The sequence below is a fragment of the Drosophila nasuta genome, chromosome 2L (genome assembly GCF_023558535.2).
Source record: "Drosophila nasuta strain 15112-1781.00 chromosome 2L, ASM2355853v1, whole genome shotgun sequence".
Taxonomy (NCBI): Eukaryota; Metazoa; Arthropoda; class Insecta; order Diptera; family Drosophilidae; genus Drosophila; species Drosophila nasuta.
The window spans coordinates 16,242,149-16,267,200 of NC_083455.1; the positions used below are offsets into that span (position 1 = coordinate 16,242,149).

General features: G+C 42.3%; 9 protein-coding genes across 11 annotated transcripts; 6 read left to right on the plus strand and 3 right to left on the minus strand.

Moving 5' to 3' along the window:
* Positions 1–90: 90 nt before the first annotated feature.
* On the plus strand, positions 91–1,177 carry LOC132788569 (protein TIPIN homolog). Its single transcript, XM_060796054.1, has one exon. The coding sequence runs from the start codon at positions 158–160 to the stop codon at positions 1,049–1,051; it is 894 nt and encodes a 297-aa protein (XP_060652037.1). The 5' UTR covers positions 91–157; the 3' UTR covers positions 1,052–1,177.
* Positions 1,081–5,375, minus strand: LOC132788420 (protein SERAC1). Its single transcript, XM_060795846.1, has 4 exons — positions 4,987–5,375; positions 3,213–3,759; positions 2,148–3,151; positions 1,081–2,084 (listed from the first exon to the last, which is right to left on the minus strand). Exons 1-4 carry the CDS (start codon positions 5,058–5,060, stop codon positions 1,295–1,297), a joined length of 2,415 nt encoding a protein of 804 aa, XP_060651829.1. The 5' UTR covers positions 5,061–5,375; the 3' UTR covers positions 1,081–1,294.
* Positions 5,376–5,549: 174 nt separating this feature from the next.
* Positions 5,550–8,221, plus strand: LOC132788514 (RUS family member 1). The gene is made up of 4 exons (XM_060795973.1): positions 5,550–5,955; positions 6,018–6,808; positions 6,871–7,204; positions 7,272–8,221. Exons 1-4 carry the CDS (start codon positions 5,889–5,891, stop codon positions 7,331–7,333), a joined length of 1,254 nt encoding a protein of 417 aa, XP_060651956.1. The 5' UTR covers positions 5,550–5,888; the 3' UTR covers positions 7,334–8,221.
* A 242-nt stretch (positions 8,222–8,463) lies between these two features.
* On the plus strand, positions 8,464–10,741 carry LOC132788455 (H/ACA ribonucleoprotein complex non-core subunit NAF1). The gene is given in 5 exon segments (XM_060795888.1): positions 8,464–8,758; positions 8,814–9,008; positions 9,066–9,215; positions 9,275–9,621; positions 9,624–10,741. Coding segments are annotated over 5 exon segments (1,944 nt in total). The 5' UTR covers positions 8,464–8,565; the 3' UTR covers positions 10,683–10,741.
* Positions 10,683–13,459, minus strand: LOC132788498 (protein phosphatase 1F). The gene has a single exon (XM_060795948.1). The coding sequence runs from the start codon at positions 13,310–13,312 to the stop codon at positions 11,924–11,926; it is 1,389 nt and encodes a 462-aa protein (XP_060651931.1). The 5' UTR covers positions 13,313–13,459; the 3' UTR covers positions 10,683–11,923.
* A 248-nt stretch (positions 13,460–13,707) lies between these two features.
* Positions 13,708–14,708, plus strand: LOC132788578 (RWD domain-containing protein 4). Its single transcript, XM_060796065.1, has 3 exons — positions 13,708–13,945; positions 14,001–14,110; positions 14,168–14,708. Exons 1-3 carry the CDS (start codon positions 13,838–13,840, stop codon positions 14,586–14,588), a joined length of 639 nt encoding a protein of 212 aa, XP_060652048.1. The 5' UTR covers positions 13,708–13,837; the 3' UTR covers positions 14,589–14,708.
* Positions 14,709–14,988: 280 nt separating this feature from the next.
* On the plus strand, positions 14,989–21,498 carry LOC132788428 (annulin). 2 transcript variants are annotated; one of them, XM_060795858.1, is made up of 3 exons: positions 14,989–15,283; positions 19,160–21,132; positions 21,194–21,498. In XM_060795858.1, the coding sequence occupies exons 1-3, from the start codon at positions 15,160–15,162 to the stop codon at positions 21,416–21,418; spliced, it is 2,322 nt and encodes a 773-aa protein (XP_060651841.1). In that variant the 5' UTR covers positions 14,989–15,159; the 3' UTR covers positions 21,419–21,498. The 2 variants fall into 2 exon arrangements, with proteins under 2 accessions (XP_060651841.1, XP_060651848.1); XM_060795865.1 differs by lacking the exon at positions 14,989–15,283 and adding an exon at positions 16,722–17,061.
* LOC132788538 (pancreatic lipase-related protein 2) lies at positions 21,495–23,507 on the minus strand. 2 transcript variants are annotated; one of them, XM_060796018.1, is made up of 4 exons: positions 23,444–23,507; positions 22,756–22,918; positions 21,800–22,440; positions 21,495–21,745 (listed from the first exon to the last, which is right to left on the minus strand). In XM_060796018.1, exons 1-4 carry the CDS (start codon positions 23,490–23,492, stop codon positions 21,495–21,497), a joined length of 1,104 nt encoding a protein of 367 aa, XP_060652001.1. In that variant the 5' UTR covers positions 23,493–23,507. The 2 variants fall into 2 exon arrangements, with proteins under 2 accessions (XP_060652001.1, XP_060651992.1); XM_060796009.1 differs by lacking the exon at positions 23,444–23,507 and adding an exon at positions 23,005–23,316.
* A 567-nt stretch (positions 23,508–24,074) lies between these two features.
* LOC132796078 (barrier-to-autointegration factor-like) lies at positions 24,075–24,815 on the plus strand. The gene is made up of 2 exons (XM_060807116.1): positions 24,075–24,330; positions 24,495–24,815. Exons 1-2 carry the CDS (start codon positions 24,151–24,153, stop codon positions 24,639–24,641), a joined length of 327 nt encoding a protein of 108 aa, XP_060663099.1. The 5' UTR covers positions 24,075–24,150; the 3' UTR covers positions 24,642–24,815.
* Positions 24,816–25,052: the final 237 nt, after the last annotated feature.

The window sequence follows — 25,052 nt, forward strand, 5'->3', positions numbered from 1 at the left end:
AAAATTGTCTACAACAAGTTAGCAGCACTGCACATTATGTAAACGTCCCCGTGTTACTGCCAGCACGTAAGAAGCAGAAAAATGGCGGCAAATCAGCTTGCTATGCTGAGTTGTTCGAGTGGTGGTTGTGTTCGTGTTGATAAAAGTCCTCCTTAATATGGCAACCATATTTGGTGATGATGGGGTTGACGACCTGTTCAATGACAACCACACCATTGCCAATGAAGGCGACGACGACCAACTGCCCAGCGATGGTGAGCCAGACAATGGTGAGAAATTGTTTGGTGATGATGCGGATGCTGATGAAGCCGGTGCAGGCGGGGAAGCCATCAAGGTGGAGCCCAAAAAGCGTGCTGTTCGCAATCCGCGACCGCGACTCACCGTAGACAAGCTGCGCGGACCACGTGGTCTGCATACCATCGAAAATTATTTCAAAGATATTAAATACAAGGGTAAGGGCCATGAGAAAGCCGACTTGGATGAGGTACTGCGACGTCTGCAGCATTGGGGACACCGCATGTATCCCAATTACACCTTTGATGATGTGCTCAATAATATCGAACGGCTGGGCAAGAAGAAACCTTTGCAGGTGCATATGACACGCTATCGTCTTGGCCAGCTCGATGAGCTTAATTTGCAGGACGAAGTACGTGATGAGCAGGCCGATGATGAGGATGCAGATGGTGCAGCTGCAGAGCCATTTGACGAGTTTGACGCTTTGCTGGGAGAACAAATTGCCATGTCCAAACTGGCGCCACGCACACCAGCTGTCAACAAACGCAACACTTCTGTTAACAGCTCGAACAGCACTTTGGTAACGCCTTCGTTCTCACGCCATGCCGTGGTATCGACACCCTACTCTGTAGCACCTCCGTCTGCTCATGATATGAGTGACTATGGTCAGCCCTTGCCACCATCTCAACCTGCAACGCCATCGGCTCAGAAGTTGTCATCCGATCAAATGGCGCGTATTGCGGAGAATCGTCGCCTCGCGCAGGAGCGCTTACGTGCCAAGCAAATGGAAGCAGCTGGCGCACAGGAGCCTGTATAAAAGTAGTGCTAACTGTTGCTATGAATAAGTGGTTTTAAAATAATCATTGGTATTTATTATTTTGTGTCTCACTCCTTAAGCATATAAGTAGTTTAAGCAATAAATTAATATTCGTACAGAAAGTGAGTTGCACTCGTTATATCTATCATATATGTATAAATGAACACGGGAAAGAATACTTGGTATTTGTGTGTCAACTAATTACTAAATGTGTGGAGAGTGTATCATCCCAGGTACTTGATTCTATGTGCTAAAGCGCAGCGCAACGCGTGGCAGCATTTCGAACAGTCCTTTGGTGCCTTTGAATATGCTGCTCATAATGCTGAGCGTTGAAAGATCAGTCTGTGGCATTGCTTGCTCATCGCTTGTCTCTTTAGGCTCATTGCTGCGTTGTATAGCATCCTTAATCACATGCAGCAGTCGCTGGTAGAGAAATGACTGCCGATAAATGGGCTTAGACAAGCTGAGATGATCGTCTTTCAGTAGAAAGAAATCGCCGAAGTCGATGCGAGACGATTCCTCGGTGACAATGCGCAGCGGAAACTTGAATGTGGTCAGCATGGTGGGCGATCCTTCGGCCACTGTGAGCACATTCACATGTCGCAGACGTGTGCGGAGGCAGCCCATGAAACGACGATGCATCTCCAACAATTTGGGGGAATTCTCCTCCATTTCCTTGACCTCAATAGAGGGCGACAGGATCATTTGCATGTGCTGCTTCCATTTGGCAATGGATGAGCCACGATGTGGTGTACCCAAAAATACAATGCCTCTGGTATTCCTGGCAATCTGCTGCACTTGTGGCTCCAGCGAATCCACAGATTTCAGTAGCATTATTTTAGTGAGTAGACCGCCCATCGAATGACCGATCCACACCACTGGCCGCTCATTGCCCACATCGGAGGTGGCAATGCGCTCCAGCAGCGAACCGGCGCGTACATCGATGTGTCCCTGACCCTTCTCGCACGGGCAGTACTTGGTAAAGTTGGCCGACCATTCTGTAACCGCCGAGGTGTAATCAATGCCGATGATTCTACAATAGCAAAGAAGTCATGATTAATTACTTTACATAAGATCATTTAAACTCTCAGCTTACCTTGCGTCTGGATAATCATCGGGCAGCCATTCCATGGGCCAACAGTTGGTGTACTCTTCGGAGGCATCTTGATTCGTCCACTCATTGCCTGCTACGCTGAACATGCCGCGGCAATTCTCATTGGCATCCACTGGAATATCGGGATGCACAACTTCCCAGTCTGAATCGAGTTCGGCCTCATTGCGCAGTGTTTCCACAAACTCTTTGGTGGCAGCATCGCTAATATTCAAACGCTTCTCCTCCACTTTCTTGCTGGTCTTCAGCACCTGATCTTTCAGCCTTTCATTCAGCTTGCCACCGTCGACAGTGGACTGTGTCTGAGCGGGCACAAGCTGTTGCTTTGTGGGCTGTTTCTGTTGCTGCTGCTGCTGTTGTTGTTGTTGCTGTTGTTGTTGCTGCTTATTGCCGCCATTGATGCGCTTCTGTTCGCCCACTAAGAAGACATCATCTGTTTCACTGGTGTAGAATGCATTCTTGCCATAGAGACCGAGCTCAGTTTGCTTGCGATCCCGTTGCCGCCATGTGATGAACACGCCACCCAACAGTCCATGGACAAAGACAATATCAGCCTTGGGCTTGCGGCGTGTTCGCACACGTGGATGCAACGGATATACATTGGGCGGGTATGTGGATTGATTGGGATCATCGTGATCCAGATTTGCCATCGTCTTGGCCGAAATTACTTGCAGCCGCAAATCAGGGCATTGTTGCCATTCGGCCAGAGTGCCAACCCAGCCAGAGACAAAGAAATGCTCCACAGCATCTGGGGCCATGGACATATTGGCCAGCACTTTGCAGAGTGTCGATAGCGTCTCGTTGTCATCGTTGAATATTTTGCGCAATTCCATTAAATGCATTAAACCACCATCGTGCATTATCTTAGCCGATACCTTGGGATCCTTTGTGATGTGATGCAAAAACGAAATTATCTCTTTGAGTAAATCTGAGTCCTGTGTAGACAGCGTTATCGATTGTTCTGCCGTCAAGAATTCATGGATGCCCTCCTAAAAGCAGAAACTTATTTAGATTGACAATTTTGTTATATGTATATATGGTTATACTCACTGTATTGTTTTGTGCTGGGAAGTATTTGCTAAAGAAGTGATCCACACAGGAGCACGGTCGTAGTCGATCGAGCATCACATGCAGCTCGGAGAGCAGCATTTTGGGATTCTTGATGCAGCGACGTCGGGGCACCGGCATAAACCAACGTGTATCGGCACCGCTGCGCGCCAAAGAGACGCAAGTGCGTGCATCACAGATTTGTGCCAAATGACGAAAGTCCCAATCCTTTAAATGATCCATGCAAACCAATTGTTGGACGGCTTTAAGGCGCTCCGCTTGGCTGCCAGTTTGAGCAATGTTTAGCAGACGCCAGGCGACGGAATGCTTGGCTGCCTTCCACCATTTTCCAATGGGGTTGATGATGACACTGATCCATTTCTTTTCGTCCTCCTGCTTCTGTTGCAACTTACGCATAGACTCGCGATAAATGTGATATTTGATGTAGATGTACTCGGTGCGTCTTTTATCGGGTTCCTGTTGCTTCTTGTCCACATATTGAGCAAAGTATTTACGAAGTTGCGGAGTTTCGTAGAGAATGATACCGGCACTGTAATTAAATTACAAGTATACAAATTTAAATATTTAGTTTTTTATATTTAGTAGGATTTTTGCAAAGTAAACAGTGTTTGCCATTCACAAAGCGCAGGATCAATTATCTGTCTACCATTCATGTTGTCCTAGCAACTAAGAAGCAACAGTTTTTGCCATTCACTAAAAGTAGGATCATATGTATATCTGGTTGCCAGTTGTTGTTGTTTTTATGTATCGCTCCAATTATTGTTGTTGTTCTTAATCAGACATCGAATTTAGAAAGAAGCATGTTTCGAGTTTAATTAGGCCACCTATCAACAGTAAGAATTGCTTGCCAACTATGTGTTGTTGCCAGAAACGTGAGATAAACAACAACAACAAACAAGTATAGTTATTTTTATAAAAGTGGGCACGTCACTTTAGTCAAGAAGCGCCACACGCGCCACCGATTTTCAAACTATAAACAACAACAATAATATCGTTGTCATCAACAACAACAACATTTGTAAACAATAACAACGATAACGTGAGCACTAATAATATTCGCGTGGGGCATTAAACAAAACTAAATGCGCACTATTTTAAATAGCGGTTTCTCATGAAATGTATGTGTGTGTGCTTTGGTTTGCTGTACATACCACACGTGTATGTGTGACCGAGGGGGGCCTTGAACAGCTGTTACGCATAAGAAACAGCAGCAGGCGTGCGAAGAGCAAGGGAAAAGGCAAACTGGTAAGCACACTAACAATTTTTTTGAATATTGCTATCTCATTTTGGCAAAATCGTACGTTTGTTTTGATCATGTTGTGTGTTAAAATCAACAACAATAATACCAGTTGGCAGTGGATCAGCAGAGGAGACTGCAGAATGAGTGAATTTTTTGTTGTCAGCAATTTCGATGTAAACAAGTGACGTCACAGATGGTATCGGCTGTTTAAGACTGATAGAATGCGGAAAACGCAATTGTGCATTGTGAGTACACTTGCACTCGATATATAATATGTATATGTATATGCAATTTGATATAAATAGATATAATTACGTGTAATGTTCGGGCAGTAGTTCAGGGACAAGTGGCGCCACTTTTAACTGCCAAAATGAATTAATTAAATCCGCTTGAATGTTTAATGGCGAGCCCCCTTTTAAATCGTATGATTTCTAGTTTTATGAGTCTTCTCTTTTCTTTGTAATTGTGTGCAGCTGTTGCTCCAGCCAACTGTTTATTAACTTTGTTTTTACTTACGTGGTCAATATGCCAATACCACCCAGAAGCTTTGGAAAACGGCGTAGAGTTGCTTTCAATTCCTCCAATGACATTGCCTGCTGTATTTCTAATATGTGTGTGTTGTTTGGTTGTATGGCCTAGGTGAAGCTCGCTCGTTCAATTTGTCAGTTTCTTGCCAAAAGTTTACTTTGTTTTTCACTCAATCACCACCTTAATTTAGATTATTGTCTCACACCACAAAAAACGAATATCACTTTGACACTTTCGTGGTTTACTATTTTAAATTGGTATTGTTTGTTGTGCACTTTATGTTAATTAATTATTAAAATAATAATTAATTAATTATTTCACACCCTTTTCGGGCTTGGTTTGCTATTTGCTTTGACGATTCGCTTTGTTGTGATTCAAGTTGTTGAATGACACATTTGTTTTGTTTTCTTTCCTTTTATAGCAGAGGTGGATAAACATCGATAACTTTTTTTAAAAATCGATGCTTTATAGCAAACATCGCCTACGATTAGCGGCATTATTTTTATGAAAAGCTAGAATATACATATTATGTCGTTTCAGGTTCACTTATTTAAATTTAAATTAGGTTTTTATAAATAAAAACATTTGAATTATGTTAAAAACCATCGGTTTCTGCTGTGAAAATATCGATGTTCATATTTCGCTTTTGTTTTGTTACCTCTGTTCTATAGAGGTGGAGAAAGTTCGATGGTTTCAATATTTCCAGCCATCTATGGGGGACAGAGCGTTGCCACACTGATGACAATAGTGCACAAAAATATGCTACACAAAAATACCAGAGTCAGTAGATGGCTTGTGCGCAGAGGAGGAACAACAGACGACGGACTGCACACGGAGTCCGCGATTTGCGTAAACAACAAGCAGGCAGGGGTTTCATTTAATGTTCAACAATGAAAATACATTTTCGCGAGCAATACGGCACCAAAGGCGAAGAAATTCTCTATGTAACGCCAGCCGGTGAGTGTAAACATAATATTTCCAAAATTATGGTAATTATGCAAGCTTCATTTAATCGGTAGATCAAAGCAATATTGTGCGAGTTCCTCTACGTGGCGATAAGCTGGTGATACAGGAGAAGTTTCTGCTCTTTCGTGTGCTACAGAGTGTCTTTCTGCCCAAAGGTTATCCGGACTCGGTGTCTGAGGACTATGTGGCATATCAAATTTGGGACACGCTGCAGGCCTTCTGCAGCACCATTTGCGGCACACTTTGTACGCATGCCATACTCAAGGGATTGGGAGTGGGCAGCGATAACGTTAATGCCTATTCGGCAACCGTTACCTGGATACTGAAGGAGGGCAGCGGGCATGTAGGGCGCATCATATTCGCCTGGTGGCAGGGCTCTCAGTTGGATGTGGACTCAAAGAAATGGCGTTTGCGTGCCGATTTTCTTAACGATCTGGCTATGGGCATTGAAATCTATGTGCTTCCCAAGTATCCACACTTCAGCACACAAATCCTTTGCTGTTCTACGTTATTAAAAGCGGTTGTAGGCGTGGCAGGCGGTGCAACGAGAGCGGCATTGACTCAACATCATGCAGTGCGCGGCAATTTGGCGGATGTGGCTTCTAAGGACAGTTCACAGGAAACTTGTGTCAATTTGGTGGCATCCTTTGTGGGTCTGTATCTGCTGACTCTAATCAAGAGCCAAGCCATGCTCTATACCGTATTCTACATTGTGGTCACGCTGCATCTTTATGCCAATCTCAAGGCAGTGCGTGCAGTTTGTCTGCGCACATTTAATGAATCTCGTTATTTGATTGCACTCGAGGAGTTCTTTCGCTCATCTCGCATGCTTACGCCCGACCAGGTAGGAGATGTCACAACTTATTGTTTGTTTGCCAGCAAAACAGAAGTTTTTTTCGTTACTAGGTCAATAAAATGGAACGTGTGACGGTGGGACAAACAGTGTCAGTCTCGCTAAACATTCGTCTCGGGCTCAGTGTGAAGCATTTGATAGACGAGTACAAGAGCAGCAGTGTCATTGAGAATATTGTCTCCTCGTTTGATCCCCATGAGCGTTTCATCATTGCGGAGAGCAAAAAGCACTTGGGTGTCTATCTGCACTTCGATACACGGGCTCAGGATGTGCTGAAGGCGTACTTTTTTGCTGTCTCGTATCTGCAGGACAGAAACCAGATCAAGGAAAAGTATTGGGATATTCAGGGCAAGTGGCAGGAGTTTTTAAATCTTGCCCAAAAGGAGGGTAAGTTGTAGTACAAATGTTAATACAATAATTTGTAATAATACAATACAATTTTTTCTCTTCTCAGGTTGGCTGGTCAATCACCATTTGCTGCTGGTGGATGAGTATCGCTTGGATTGGAAGGTGTAGAGCGGAGGCCTCGAGCATCCCATTTTGGACCAAAGATGATACAACACGCTAGCATGCTTGCAATGAACCGATATTATTTTAATTTTCATTTCAATTAAGCTTAGAACGTTTTTACAAAGACACAACATTCTCACATATCTCACATGGTGTTCACCATAAAAATCATAAGGCAAACGTTGATATTAATTAGCAAAGTATTGCAATAATTAAAACATTCATATATAAACACACGACATATAGAATTAGTCTCATGAAGAATTCGCAAATCGTTCGCACTAGTCCCAAAACAAAAAAAGAAAAAATTAAACAAATTTGAAAATTGTAAAATCGAATATACAAAACGTGAAACATTCTTCCAACAAATGTAAACTCTGCCTTAGCAAAAAGTAACGTTTGTAATCCGATATAAATGTATGTATTCTAATAAGACAAGATGAACCTTATGTCGATTAACCATTTTAACACATTGTAGCTTGTTTTAAAAACTTGAAGACAACACAAAATCTATTTTGTAACAACTTACCACATATTGTACATGTACGTATATTTCGAAAATGGTACTTTTTACCAATATCAAAAAACAAAAGACAAAAATCTGCGCAACGAACGGGACGCTTCAATTTGCATTTCACGAAATTGTACAAAGATTTTAAGCTTAATTTAACTTGAATACAAAACGTGTAATATTATTTATAAGCTTCGAATTAATGATTTATGTATATTTCTATTTAATTGGCGTAAAGAGCAAGTCCATTAGCTGAGCACTTAAAATTAGCTTGAAAATGCTTTCGTATGATGCAAAACTAGTAGTAATGACGCATAAACGCAATTGATTTTAATAGAGGAATAAATACAATTCTTTGATATTTTATGCAATAACAAAAATAAAAGTTTTTAGTTAAGCTATGTGGGAAGAATATCGCAAACAATTTCGGTACGATAAGTGTACTCTTTAAATGTGCTATAAAGAATTCAAAATGTACTAGTCACATCATAAATGTACCAAAAGAGTGTGAATTCAAAATGTACCCATTATGAGATAAATGTACTAAATGGGTGCACGATAGTGGTGTAAGCATAGTCATCGATTACTAAAAGTGGTATTTAAAAATATCGGCAGTGCAATCGATATTTCCCCACCTCTTATTTCAAATCAAAACACGTGCGAGTAGCGAACGAAGAACGTGCTGCAGAATTGAAGATACAAACAATTAGAAAAACCCTGTTAAATTATGGAAGCTGTGCAGCCAGAGGCTGTGACCGGCGAGAACGTGGTCACCACAGTGGCGGAGACGCCGGCAACATCAGGGGAAAACGCTGCAACAATATCGCTTCCAGCAATTGGAGCAACAGTAAATACGACAGCGCCAGCGGCTGAAACTCTTTCTAACGAGCAACCGACAGAGAATCCAATAGTTGCAACAGGTAAAACATTTTTTCTAAGAAGCTTGACTATCAACTAATATATATCTACTTACAGTCACAAGCGCTGCGTCGGCTGAGCCACAAAAAAGTTCTGACTCACAAGAATTAACCGAAGGCGCAGCGATAACTGCTGTAGCCATGGACATAACTGATGAATTAAAAATAAACTCTACAGACGGAAATACTGTAATGTCAGTTGCTGATACCATGACGGACAAGGCAGAAGTGGACAATGCAAAAGTAGAAACAGGTAAAGTAATATTAAATAAAATATTAACAAGAAATAAATCTATGGGGTTTTCTGTAGCTGATTTACAAAAGACTTCAGAGGCCAAGGAGTCAGCACCAGCAGGAGCTAGTGAGGCAATGTCCATAGATGCAGGAGCTGCAACAAAGTCTCTCTCTATAACGACTGCGATCTCAGAGGAACAAGCAGCAAATGCAATTGTGGCGACAGGTAAAATAGCTGCAATTCAATCACTAAACAGCAATTAATTCATAGTTTTTTTTCTCCAGCAATTGAAGCTCAAGAGATTATTGTTGCAGATAGTGAGGAGGATGTACAACAAATTGCAATGGACTGCGAGACGATACCAACTTCAGCAGCAGCGCCTACAACGACAGGACTCGGGTTGCTGGCAACCTACAGCTCCGATGTGGATTCCGACGTAGATGCAGCCGCCGCAGCAGATGTCGAAAACAGCGATAAAGACGATGATGTAGTTGAAGTGCCTGTCTCCAATGCCACAAGCAGCAGTAACCATGCCACACACAGGCGTCAAGTTGTCACTGTGGTGAGCTCCGACAGCGACAGCAGTGATTCAGATTCCGACTCGGAGGGCGAATATCTCACCGAGTTGCGCAAAAAAAAATAGACCTTCGCATTAACACGGAAGACTGCGACGAGGAGGACGATGAGCTGGATGACGAGACGCGGCCTGGTCGCCGCCGTCAGCCGCCAAAAGTGCGTGGCGAAATGCTGCTCGACGAGCTGCCGCCCATTGATCAGCTCGAGATTACAGTGCCGGAGGATGAGTGCATTGAACTGGGCAAAGTGCAATCGATAGTGGATCAATTGGTGATTGTGAGTGTGCTGCCCAATTCCATGCTATTCGACTTGGATACTGTGCTGTTTTTGGAGAAGGGGCGCAAGGTATTAGGCCAGGTGTTCGATGTGCTTGGCCAGGTGGCGGATCCTTTGTACTGTGTGCGCTTCAATAGCAATGCACAGATCAAGGAGCGTGGCATCAACGTTGGCGATGTCGTCTATTGTGCACCACAAACGGAGCACACACAGTTTGTCATTCTCTCGAAGGTGATGCAAATACGTGGATCGGATGCTTCGTGGGAGAATGATGTAGAGCCGCCACCCAGATTCCTTGATTACTCGGACGATGAAGCGGAGCGTGAAGCACGTGCCGAGCTGCGCAAGAAACGACAGCGTGAGCGTACGAATTCCACAGATTCGGTGGACACAGTGGCCACCGAAGCATCATCAGTTGCATCGACGGCGCCTTCGACGTCAACTTCTCGCCAGCGTGGACGTCGTGCGCAGCGCGAGAGTCGCCAGCCGAGCTATCAGAACGGCAACCAACAGCAGCAGCAGCAGCCGATGTCTCGCTCGCAATCACGTGACTCCGAATACAACTATCATCCCAGCTACAATCCGGGCAGTTGGCACTCGAATTACTATCACAATTTCCATCCGCCGGCTGCGAATTTCAACATGATGCCCGGTGCGTTTCCCATGCCACAGCATGGTTATGGATATGGCATGCCACCACCACCACCACCGCATCCGTATGGCATGCCACCGCCCATGACAATGCCCATGATGGGCATGCCACCGCCACAGCATATGTATCCGCCTCCTCCTCCGCATCCAGCTTATGGTCCGCCACCGCCTCATAATCCAGGCAGTTAGTTAGTTTTTAATAATGCTTTTGACTTTTGCTTTATTCCAATAAAAAAATTCGTAAACAATTTATTGTTGTTTGGTTTTGCTTAAAAATGTGTTTTGTTAAAATGCATGAAGTTCTTGTTGCTAATTTGTATTGTATAAAAAGGTACTTAATCTTTTGTGTGTGGGAAGTCAACATTTGTGTGTTTTCTTGGGTTAATCTGTGGACACCCAATTGACAAACATTAATATTAATTTGTTACTAATTTGTGGCATTAAAAACGTTCATCTCTCTCGATTTGGTAGCTAAAAAACTTGACTAATCATTTCTTTTTTAGATTGAAAAAGCTATTTACAGCAAATATCACTGTTTGCTTGATTGTTAGCAATATTTACGAGTTCCTAAGCAGAGGAAATTCTAAGATTAGATGGATCAGACACCTATAACATATATGTCATAGTTAGTAATAGAGAGATAAATGAATGGAAGTCTTGACTTTTTCTCATATTAATGTTAACAGACATTATTATTTTTTTTTTTTTTAGATTAATATTAAAAGATTATGCTTCCATTAGTTATGACGATTTGAGAACTATAAGATATGGTAGTCATAGTCAGCATAAGCTAATGAAACATTTTGTGTTATCTCATTAATTAATTTTAACAAACATGTTTTTTGTTGGGTTTACAGTTAATTACAAATTGGGTTAAAAATTTATATTTATCAACATTTTCGTAATAGACTTTACTCTGCATGGTATTTAATATTCGGCTTGCCGAAGATAGCTTTTCTTTTTGTGATGCTCAAATTGAAATTGGGCTCGTAAAAATCGAGCATTCGTTGGATTTTCGTTGTCTTCGTTTGTCAACTGGGCAAGAGTTAATGGTAAATATATATATACTATAATATTGTGTGTATTACATATAGACTTGTGTGTATATATTGTACTTTACGTATGCCTTTTACATACAGCATGCTAGTTTTGGCGGAAGCATTTGCGAAGAAGCAGCCAAAAAAACAATGTTAACTATGTTTGTGGTATGTAAATATATATAGATATATCTTCATATTTATCTGGCTATATTGGGTGGTGATTTTTGAGCTTATTCGAGGAGAGAGAAAGGCAACCAAAGGGAGCAAAGGCTGCAGGCACGTGAGAATGTTTAAAATGTCATTCCATTCCAATTAAAAAAAATGCAATCTTAAAGCTAAACAAATAAACCAACAAACAAACAATGAATGCGTATGCGATAACAATTAAATCTAGCTGTGACCAATTTGATCGCGTGGCTTGAGCAGCACCAGCACTGCAGTAATATTGTCCTGCGAGTCATGCTCTTTGGCCGCCTCCAACAACAGCTTGGGAATGTCATCAAGTTGTGTCTTGGCATCGGCCAGACACTCGTATACAGTGTCCACAATGAACGACTCCTCCACATGATCCCACAGTCCATCGCTGCCCAGCACCAAAAAGTCATGCGCCTCACTCAGCGGCACATCCACGAAATCCGGCTCCGCGATGACAGCCTCCAAACTATAATCGCCAATGGAACGCGCCACATTCAAGATGCCATTCACACGCCATTGTCCCTGCGCATGAATCACGGTGCTGCCACTGATCTCAATGCGTCGTCGTTCATCTGGCGATTCGGGTTTATGCGGTTTCACCAGCTGCAGCTGGGTGCGTTTGCCCACCAACAATGCCTTCGAGTCGCCCACCCAAGCAATATACAGCTGCTTGTTGTCCCCAGTGATTAAGGCACACACTGCTGTCGTGCCGCTAGTAATGCGCTTGAGGGCGAAACGTTCGTCTGCCTGCAGAAATGCCGTCTCGAAGGCATTGCGATAAAAGTCCACGTGATCAAGATCGTCTCCAGCGGCTGGCAAACGTTGGAGTTGGTGTGCCAGTAATTGGGGTATTTGACTGGTAACATAGCTGGCCGAGAGCGCTCCCGAGTGTCCATCGAAGACGCCAAAGAAGCGACAGCCAGCATGCTGTTGACTCAACTCGTACATGGCACCAAAACGTTCCAGGCAAACATGACGATCCTCCATTTTGCGTGGTTTATTTTTAATGGCCGCTGCGCTGTGTCGCGGCGATGAGGCGAGGGGCTGACACTTACATGGGGCTGTTGGCGAGCACAGCGCCTGCTCATCGGCATAGAGCTGCAGCTTCTCTAGCGCTGCATTGTCAGTAAGTTTCAGCAATAATTTGTCCAGTTGCGTACTTACGAATTTTTGCAATTTCAATAGATCGTATTGCGGTTGCACTTCGCCAATGCTGTCTATGTTGTCCTCCACATTCACCTCGCATTCCTTGGCATATCGCAGATCATTCATGATTTGCTCAGTAGCCAAATGCAGCAGCTTGAGTTGAAATGCAGGCGGACAACCTTTGGTGGCAAGTTGTTTCCACAGTGTGGCAACAATTTCGGCGCGTTGCTCGTCGGCCGTGACTTTGTAGGTGTCATTGCTGCTGCGCGTTACACAATTTGTTGCTTGTCCATTATTATGATGGCGCATAATCAGTTCATTGCCAGAGGTCAGTTCACTGCTGTTGCTGTTTGGGGTTGAAGACGCTAGAAACTCTTTGAACTGCAGCAATTGTGCGCATTCCATTGCAGCTACACACGGATCTGTGTCTGACGACATTGTTTCACGATAGACTGTGCGTTGTTATTTTTGTTGCGGTTAATTAGTAATAGTAATTCGATGATTCACCCGCCACTCGCATTGTTTTTACGCAATGCTGCTTCTATTTGTTTATATTTTTCTCAATGAACTGAGAGAACACACGCAGTGTGACCGTAGCGCGCATTCCAAGACATGCCAAACTTCTTTCGATTGACTGAGACGCACTTTTACCGATAAATGCGCCATGATATAAATAATAACATTAAATAAAGCGCAACTTTTTTAAAGAAAATTATTTGTTACAATTGCATAATTTTATAATTTGGCTTCGCAAATTCCTCGCAACTTTCCAAAAAAAAATCAACGTTTAACAAAGTTGTAACCCTATCGATAGTGCAGTCGATGTTTCTGCCGCCTCCACACGCTGCTGTCTGCCGGTAGCACTCAGCTGTTGCTTTGTTTTGTTGTGTCAGAAAAGTTTTTATTTAAGTTATTTCACTGGTTTTGTATGAAATGTGTGGGATTTAAGCCAATTAAAACATAATGTCGACACCGCTGGAACAGCAGACAGATGAACGCGAAGCCCTGCAGTCCATTTATGAGGGCGATACCAACTTCAAAGAGATCAACTTAACCACATATCAATATAAAGTAAGTACGTAAGCACCGCATGCTTCAAAATGGTACTCAATATTTTATTTTTTAGTATGGCGAAGAAGACAACTACAAGTCGTTTCTGGTGGAATTGCAATGGGGCGACAACTATCCGGATGAGGCGCCCACGATTAACATGAACACGTTCTACAATCGTAATCTGTGAGTAGCAGGAATACCGCAAGCTTTCGGACCAAAAGTTTAAGCTTGTGTTTTTAGCTTGCCCGCCGTTAAGGAGGAAATACAGACAGCGTTGACCAACGAAGCGTCTCAATGGTTGGGCTGTGGCATGACTTACACGCTCTTCGAATGCCTGAAAGACAACCTCGAACAACTGACGGCTGGGCAACCAGAAAGTGCTCCAGCTATAGCTGCTGTGGATGATGGTGTTGCTGCGATTAAAATTTCTGATACTGATGCAGATGCCAAGCGCAAGGAACCCAAAAAAGAACAGCTAACGAAAGCACAAAAGCGCCGTCAATGGGAACGTACAGATCACAAAGGAGAGCGAGCACGTGGCTGGGATTGGGTCGATATCGTTAAGCATTTATCACAAACGGGCAGCAAAGAGGACGCTGCCGCCGCTCTCACGGACAGTTCAGCTGCTGCCGCACAAGTGCTGCACCCGTTGAACACTTAAGCCCACAAAATCAAGTACATAGTTAATTTAATGATGCAGCAAAATGATATGAAATCAAATCGATCGTTTTGTTCTAATGCGATGTGTGTTCTTCGTTCCATTAAAGCCGATCAATTTACACACGCATCTCTGATTATTTTGGACAGGCAAGGCCAGCCACTAACTGGGGGTCTGGGGTCAACATCAGAGAGAATCTGAGAAACAGCAGCATATGTAAAAATAAAAAAACACTCGCTTGGCTAGTCGAAAAATGCTTATGCTTCGGGGCAGTCGCTTGAGTCGTTGTGTCGATGATGATGATGATGTAATGTGAAAGCAATTCTGTTACACTTTTAACGGTTCCAATTGGCATATGGCTTGGTGCAGTCGTTAACCGAAATCATACGTAAATATATCGCCAGTTAATTGTTGACAGCGCGCGTGTCAAGTTTAAATAAAAATATAATACTGCAGCTCACCTCATTCATTAGTCGCACTTCGGTTCAGTGTTAGCTTATCATCCACAGCGTGTCAAAACCGGTTTAGCTACGCAACGCCCTCGACTCTGATAGGCATTCCAAAATAACCCATAATGGGCCAGAAATTGTCGTGTTTGGACATTTTAAAAAAACGACGCGAGTCAGTTTCAGACATTGACATTACGGCACGTATACGTAATATCGATGCAATTCTTTTGGCAACTCCAGATGAAACAGGTGAATATACGAGATTGTGTATAAAAATAGGGACTGTAGCGATATTATGTTTAAAATATATTAAAATAATAATTCTATTTTTAAAATTAATTAAAATTGAAATAGGGAATCCATTCAGGCTTAAAAATATTTAATTTTCAAAAAATGATCACTGACCTTTGTTGTGTTAAATTTGTATGAGCTGTATGACTGTTATTGCAATAATGTAGTAACAAAGCAATTACTTTGAATTCAAGTGACAATGCTGTGCAACTATTATTACCCCAATATTGATATTGCCATTTTAGTATGCTAATTTAGTATTATTTTGTGTTTGCTGTGGGCGTACGTGTTAAATTCAAATTGAACTTCCCACAACAGCAAACTACATTAGCATGTCTACATATCTATATGTTATACTTAGAGAGGTTTTCAATCATGCAGTTGAACAGAAATTGCTCGAAATTTAAATTAAAAAAAAAACACCTGCAAGCTGACAAAGACATTGAACAGCAGGTTCAAAAATTCTCCCTCGACACAAGTGTTCAAATATAGGCACTTATGTACATAAATATATTTTTATATAGGTAATTTGGTGAAAATAGCATGAATTCCAGCCAATTTACTGATGTGCCCATCCTTTACTGCAACAAAGCGTATGATATTAATCATTTCAAGTGTATAAACAAATTTAAAATTCGTTTTGCCGCCTGAGTCGTTTTTCACACCCTGTAACCAAAAGGGGAAAAGGAATGCACACTTAAATAAAATAAAAAAAAACTTGTTACTCTCCTTGACGTCACACTTTCATTAGCGAACGAGAGTAAGAGTGTTACCCTACAAACTACGGTTCCTTTCATTTTACTTATGGTTCCTGTGTTAGAGAAAGAAAGCAATATGCTCCTTTACGATCAGAAACTAAATAGAAACGATTGCAACAAACATATGTAAATCTTTATAATTCCATGGTATTGGAAATGTACTTTTGTGCATAAGCTTTGCTCGGTTTCCAGTGGAATTTCCAGATAAATTCGCTGTCGCATATTTGCAGTGCACTTTTATTTATTGTTGGCAGTGTGCCAAACACCGCATGCAAATCAAATCGTTGTTCACGATTGAAAGATGGAGATGATATTGAACTTGCTCCAGGTCTTATTACTCACATTAATGTATGTTCGTACATCAATTAAATTGGCCCCATTTGCAATGACGATGACGCAGTCGCTGCCTCGCTGGTGGTAGCTTCTATTACCAAAGCAACGCCAGCAGCGGACGCTGCGCAAAAATGCTTCCCGTACATAATTCATAATAACAGCAGAGAGCGACGGCGCGACTAACGAAGAACCAGAAATTGAGCGAACGCAGGGACAGAGAGAGCCACGAGCACAAACTACAAAGCAGCGGGAGAGCCATTTGACAGACAAGCGAAACTATCTCAATGAACGATACTCATCTAAGATTTGTGATCAGTGCGGTTCAAAGCGTAGCAACGTTCGGTTCGGTCTTGGCTTCAATCACTGAATCACTGTCTCTGCTTCCAATTCGATTTCGGTATTAAAAGTAACGCTAGTTTCAAAGAAGCACAGCTTAAAGCGCAGTTTCCGTTAAGCTTTGTGCGTGTGTCTACGCGTGTGTGTGACTCTTTGTGTGTGTGTTACGAAGCAAACAAAATACTCTCATAATGTCCACTTGGTATAGAAACTATGCGCCCGTCTGGATACAGCGCTGGTTGCATCCAGCGCCTCCGCCACGCCCCTTCAATCCCTTCCGGAGCACACGCCCGGGGCCCGATCTTGCAAGTAATTAGCATACATACATACCATACTCGTCTATATATGTATATGTAATGACCCTATATGACATACATACGCTTTTCAGCACAATTAATTATTTCACTGGCTGGCTGGTCCCAAAGCATTGCCTCTTGTTGTTTTAGTTGTGTGTATTTATTATATTTATTTTTTCGCCTATGACTTCACTCGCGCTTTTGTTTGATTTTCGAGTATTTTGTTGTTTGACACGTTTTTGTGATTTTTTCGGAATTCTACGCAAATTTTGTTTATTGCGTTTATTTAAACACTTTTGATTTCGTTAATGTCAGTTTCTTGATTTGCATGTTAGGAATTCCTGATATTGCTACTATCACACATCTTTCTAGGCACCTCAATCACTTTAAAGGTCAGACATTAATTGATATTGCTGGGATCGAAAGGTACAGCCATGTGCAAATTGTTTCATAATCCTATTAGTTGGCCTCCTATCAAAGGCGACCCCAAGTTCCATTAAATGGAGAGACACTTTTAAAAGCTATAAGTAGATTACTTTGCATTAATGAAATCGATTTTTTTTCTATTTTTGATATTCCCTGTAACAATTGAAATTTGAATATAAGAAAATTTATTTACTCGTAAAATGCTACAAATAAATTTTACAAATTAAGATCACTAAATTCAAGTGATTCAAATTATTTACAGCAAAATTATTTATTAGTTTTCTTCAAGATTTTGGCAATTCAAAAACCTGAATGAAATATTTACTTAGAGCTCTGTTATTATTGGCACAATGTTTCAACGAAAATTATTAATATTTCAAAGAGCTTACTTTTAAATAAATTTATTGTACACATTTTGAATATACGAGTGTTCGAATTTTCAAATAGTTCAATAAATTTGAAAGCATTTTGCGTTGTTAAATAAATTACTTAGCAAATTGATTAGATATGTTTATTGGGTTCTCAAAAATTAAATGTAATAATAGTTCTATAATAATACGTTTTATTAGTTATAGTAAGCGCTAAGATTTACAATGTATATGGCTGAAAAAGCTTAGAAAGATTAGAAAACATTCACAAATTTCTTTTAGTCATAATTTTCGAAAACAATAAAGAGAACTCTAAACAATATTGGACAAATTGAGACAGCTGTGCTCGCACTAATGCATCAAAGAGTTATATATCTATATAATATTATAGCACTTTGTTTCAATTTAGAAAATATTTTTAAAGTGTCGCTGGCTTTCGGTTTTTTATAGACTTTGATCAAAAGTTGATTGGATCATTACAAAAAAGCAAATATTATATCGTCAAAATGAAATATAAAAAAACAGTCTATCAACAAGTGTTGAGATTGTTGTTGCTAATTCCCAGTGCTTTTGCTGTCTTGTTGATGCTGCTTTCCGGCTCTACACTTAATTGTTGTTGTGGGCGACGCGTCGCGACGTTGTGGCCACAGAGTTAGACGTCGCATTACGCATACGCCCGATTGTCCACTATGAAAATTAATTGCGTTGGCATTGAACTTTTTGGCCAGTATGCCACAATTTTTGTTTGTTTATGGCCAACGGCGATTATTCAGAACGTTCGCTTTGGGCTACAGCATTTAATCATGACAGCTGATCGCATCTTGGCCAGCTTCCACAATATTTGATGAGATCATCTTGTTGACCCGTGGAATGCCGATAAGAACTGTGACTAATACCACTCGATTTTATATTTATTTTATTGGTTGTTCTAATCATTGCAACAAATGTTGGGTCAACAAAATAAAAATGTAGATATCGCTTAGATTTTGATGTTCTAGATGTAAATTTCACTCGCGTTCTTTAAAAGTTACCAGTTTGATTTCAGTTGCCCATTTATTTTTAATTAATTTTATTTTAGTGGACCGTCTATAGTTGATTGGTGATTGATTTATTGAGATAAGATTGTACATAATAAAAGGTAGCGGGGTTTCCAAGCTTTGAAAGATTTTTTTGATGGAACCATTAAAAAAATTTCCATAAAAGTTCAATAAGTTAAGTTAAGTTTAATAAGTAACACAAGTTATAAATAAGTTAAGTCGTTAAGTGATAAGTATATAAAATCAATTCTTTAACGACATTACTGTTGATTTCTTGTAGATGCTGGCAGCTCAGCCGTGCTAGGAGTGCAGCGCGTGGATTTGTGCCTGCAGGACAATCACGACGAGCACCACACGAGTCACTTTGCTGCAGCATCCTTCAAGGAGGCGTTGATAGTGCGCCGGGGCGAACCCTTCCGACTGCGCATTCACTTTAATCGCGACTACAGTCCCAGCAAAGACGCCATTAGCTTTATCTTTAGTGTGGCTGATGACGTCAAGCCCAGTCCGGGACATGGCACATTGATGGCGCTGGTGCCGCACGATGGCATCGATTATCTGGGCGATGCACTTGAATGGGGCGCCGGCATTGAGGCACACGAGGGTCAAACATTGACGGTACTCGTCAAGCCGCCGGTAAGCTGCCCCGTGACTGAATGGCGACTGGACATCGACACCAAGTTGCTGGGCGATGGCTCACGCAGCTATCAGGTGCCCCTGCCCATCTATGTGCTGTTCAATCCCTGGTGTCCCGATGATCAGGTCTATTTGGCCAATCGGGAGCAGCGCAAGGAATATGTGATGCACGACACAACGCTCATCTGGCGTGGCTCGTATAATCGGCTGCGACCCTCTGTGTGGAAGATTGGCCAATTCGAGCGGGATGTGCTTGAGTGCAGTCTGAAGCTGCTCGGCACCGTGGGACGCATTCCACCCGCCTATCGCGGGGATCCGGTGCGCGTAGCTCGTGCGCTTTCAGCACTCGTCAATTCCGTGGACGATGATGGCGTGTTGTTGGGCAATTGGAGCGAAGACTTTTCGGGCGGCACTGCGCCCACCAAGTGGACGGGTTCGGCGGAAATCCTGCAGGAATTCCACAGGACACAGCGATCGGTTAAGTTTGCGCAATGCTGGAATTTCAGTGGCGTTCTCGCTACCATTTCCCGTGCTCTGGGTATTCCGTCGCGCATCATCACTTGCTATTCTTCGGCCCATGATACTCAGGCCTCGCTCACCGTTGATGTCTTCATCGATGCGAACAACAAGAAGCTGGACGCCGAGACAACCGACTCCATTTGGAACTATCATGTGTGGAACGAGTTGTGGATGCAACGTCCAGACTTGGGCATCGGCCAGTATGGTCCCTATGATGGCTGGCAGGCTGTGGATGCCACGCCCCAGGAGGCCTCGGATAACATGTATCGCGTGGGTCCCGCTGCCGTGTTGGCTGTCAAGCATGGCGAGATTTTGCGTCCATTCGACTGTGGTTTTGTCTACTCCGAGGTGAATGCCGACAAGCTCTATTGGCGCTACAATGGTCCCAGCCAGCCGTTGAAATTGCTGCGCAAAGACACGCTGGCCATTGGTCATCTGATCAGCACGAAGGCGGTGCTAAAGTGGGAACGCGAGGACATCACCGACACCTACAAGTATGCCGAACGCACCGAGGAGGAACGCAACTTTATGCTCAAGGCATTGAAGCAATCGCGTCACGCCTTTAGTCGCTACTATCTAAACGATAGCTTCAATGAGGTGGAGTTTAGCATGGAGCTGAAGGACGACATCAAGATTGGCGAGAACTTTTCGGTTATTCTCAAGGTGTCCAACAAGAGTGAGGAGCGCGTTTATCTGGCCACAGGTCAGCTCAACTGTGATGCTGTACTCTACACGGGTGTTGGTGCACAGGAGGTCAAGGTCATGGGCTTTGAGGTGGATCTGAAGCCACAGACTACGGAATATGTGCGCATGGAAGTGACGTTCGATGAGTACTTTGAAAAGCTCTCCTCTCAGGCGTCTTTCCAAATATCCGCCGCATGCAAAGTCCGGGATACCGACTATGATTATTATGCCCAGGATGATTTCCGCGTGCGCAAACCCGATATTAAGTTCCAGTTTGGTAATGGAGATGTTCCGGTGGTGGCACAGCAGGAGGTTGATGTGATTGTCCGTCTGGAGAATCCGCTGCCCATTCCCCTGCACAAGGGACTCTTCACCATCGAGGGTCCGGGCATATCGCAGCCGCTGAAGTTCAAGGTGAGTAACCAGAGTGACAGCTACAGTTGAGATATTCTATTACTTCTCTCGTTGCCCGCAGATTTCCGAAATTCCCGTGGGAGGCACCGCTGCTGCTACTTTCAAATACTTGCCGCCTTATGCCGGACGTGGTACCCTGCTGGGAAAGTTTGTGGCCAAGGAACTGGATGATGTGGATGGCTACAGGCACTACGAGATCCAGCCGCGACCCGAAGATTTGCTGCAGCCCAATGGCAACCTTAGGAGCAGCAACATCATTCGTCGACGCACCGATGTTATACCTTAAAACCAAACTAACGCCTCCAATTGCAAGTCTTTATTTAGTTTAAGTTCGAGTTTTAAGTAAATCGTATAGATAATTGTCAATTGTTGTTGTTGTAATCCTTGGGCCAAGGGTCGTCCATGCCGAGTGCATAGCTCGGTTTATTGGCCGTCTTGACCAGATAAATGCCACGCGCGTCCTTCGGCACTCGATCGCCCATCAGAATCCTGCCGCCTGTGCAGTTTTTGCCCTTCATCTGATCTAAAGTGGTGCAAGGCACGCCATAGAAGCCCTTGTCGCTGTTGATGGACTCCGCATAATACTCATAGGAGCGTCCATGACTGCAACCAGCTGCAAGAGTTGTGTGAATTTTAATGAATTTTATGCGGGGTCTTTATTACTCACTGAATATCTGCGATATCTCGCTGCAACCCGGCTGTGGAGGTCCGCCACCATTGGGATAGAAGTCAACCATGCCAATGGGCTTACGAAAGCCGAGATAGCCCGCACAACTGTGAATGACATCCACAAAATTGGCATCCGTGTTGTCCAAATGATTCTCCGGTCCAATGCAATCCTCGAAAGCCGGACGTGCTGGATCCAAACCTGTCACTCGACTCACTCGATATTTGGTATAGGACCCGGCATAGCCCATAATATGTGCACCCAGGCTGTGGCCAATTAGATGAATCCGCTGCGGATCTGCGTCCTTCTCCTCCACCAGCAGATCAATTAACTTGGCCACAGCCCGTCCCACTTGCACCGTATAGCGAGCGGGGGTCAGATAATAAATATTATCGGCCTGATCCCGCCAGTTGATGGCGAACACATTGACTTGGCCACGCTGCAAATAGGCACCTCTAATCGATTGGATCGAGTTGCTCATGGTGCTCGATTTCCAGCCGTGTACGAGAATCTTGGTGTCTAGATTGGGATCGAATTTCTCGGCCATCTCCTGCCAGGTGTCACGTTTGTCGCGTTTATCGCGCTGAAAATTGTTCTCATCGATCCAAAAGCTGGAGCTGCGCATGTCATCGGGCGCATCGCTAGGTAGAGGAATAATAAAAGTTCATAAAAAATTTTAAAGATTAGATAAGAATCAGATACAAGATAGCAACGTATCAAATATATAAAAACAAAAAAAGATAGAATACCTTGTAAAATCTGATAGATTCAAAAGTTACACCATTAGTATATTGTTGTCAAGAGCAACCAGATAAAAAATGTATTTAATGCCCTTAGCATTTTATATAATAATTATTGACATTTTAAAATAAACAAGCTGCTGGTATTCAGCTTTTGAAACTAGCGGAATAATAGCTGAATTGGCAGCACTGCTGCAGAGCAGTCACCTCACTCACCTGCCATAATATTCGAATTGAATCAGCTGCGGCAGACTAATGCGATTCTCTGGCGGCGGTTCCACAAGATAGGCCACCTCAGGCTTGCCCTCGCCATTGGGCATATAGATCCATGTCCTGTTGTAATCCTCCTGATTTAGCGCCACCTCGCCACGTATGCCGACTGTAAGTTGAATTGAAAATTAATGAAGCAATTAGTAATTGAATTGTGCGTTATCAGTATTATGCTCAGAGAGATGTCAAGATTACAGAGCAAGAGCACGGGGCGCACAACTTGCGAGAGTGCAGCGAATCCTGTGATTAGCCATTGGACGACGACAAACGTGGTGGAGACCTCATTGCGACAGGGATTGATCACATTACAGATGCAGGCCAGCGCATTCGATGGCATCTTGAACGGTAGCTTGCTGCGTTGCGACTGATCGGCGTAGGTTGATCAAGTTCACGTTCTCGACTCTGTTTTGTTGCACATCTCAACTCAAGCGTCAATTCTGGTGTCACTTATTTTTAATCCTTTCCGTGAACCGGTTTGCTGCTGCGCTGCTGCAGAGGCTGGGCCAAGATGGGTAATTAATTCGTTGACTCTGCTCTGCAGCTGGGCCAATAAGTGATCACTCAATAAATTTGGAAAGTCGGTCACAGGTTATACAAAATCTCTCTCCCTCTCTTGCTCTTCCACTTTCCTCACCTTGCCAAACAACTGTCACAATGAGCCAACGCAGCGAAAACTTCAACATTATCGAAACTTTTTTCTTTCCTTTACTAAGAACCAAAGACCACGATACAAGAATTATATAGTTTTTGGCCAACTGGCAGCTACCAACATACTATATAAACTTTGATAGGGCCAAGTGTCAATCAAGACTGTTGGACGCCCAAGAATGACGACCTGGCTTGTAAGCTTGATGATCATTTGACAGTTTGTAGCTTATCAATCGCAGCGGGTGTTAATTGGGTTAAGCTGCACTTAAATTACAAGTTCTGCATATGTTTTAAACTTACGATTTCTTTACCAAGTGACTAAGCGTTGCCCGCACTGATAATAAAGATTTCTCAATTTCAAATGTTTTTGTGATTGCGCGCAAAAGTATGCAACGTTATTTGATAACCTGCTTTGAATATTTCGATTTCCCAGATTTTTAAATAATAATTAACTTATTAATACATTTTAATTTTAAACTTTGTTGTTCCTATTTTATCATATTAAATACAACGAATGCGCAAAAACTTAAAATGTATCGATCACTGCAATATATGGAAGAATCTTTGTCTATAGCAATGTATCGATAAAGTAATAGAAGATATATCGATATATTATCTATTGCGCGTTTTACAGAGAGTGGGTGAATCAATCCCGGAAGCACAGTTTTCAATTTTTTAGCTTATTGAAATAAAATGGATCGAAAGCGCAATGTCAAGGAACCTATTCGGACTCGACAATGTCATGTATTTGCACCGACCGATACACAAAAGCAAAGAGATTTTATGGAACCGATGCGAAATAAACTTGTAACAAAGCTACCCGGAGTTGGGGAGACGCTTGGTGCCCGCTTAAGTGACGCTGGATATCAAAAGGTACTTGCCATTTTATGTATTTATATACATATGTACATTGTAATATTGTATAGTATATAAACATTACAAGTAATGGCACTTGTATATTGTTTTAGGTTTAGTGAATTCAATTATTTTGTATTATTAAAGTGTATATTAATATCACTTATTTTTATTTTGTCTAGGCTTCTCAGGTTTATGGCCAATATTTGGCTCTCGATCAAAACAAAGAACAGTTTAATAACTGGATGAAGCGTACTTGCAATGCTAACAAGTCCCAATCATCCGAATGTTTTAAGTGCCTCGACGAGTGGAATAATCACTTCAATTAACTCATCAGCTTGTGGTCTGATTCCCAAAGTTTTACAACGATATTGGATAACTTCAATAATTTAATATTTGCTTTTAGTTTTAAAATTTTTTTTACTTTGTTGTACCATGTTGTTATTGTTGTTCAAAACCATTAATATGTAGTTGCAGTATAAAAAATAAAATTAATATATGCGATGTATGTGCACAGTAGTTGAACTTATTTGAAATCAATGGAAAAACCTCAGTCAATGTATTTTTACATATGTTAATTTATTAAATATATAAATTCGCACATTTTCACAAAATAAGTTTTGGAATATTTATATAATATAATAAACATAAAAATATTTTACTAATTTTATGTATTTAATTTTTATTCCTTTCCGTTTCGTATAAAATCAACCAAGGTGCGCGTTGATCAAAAGTCATCG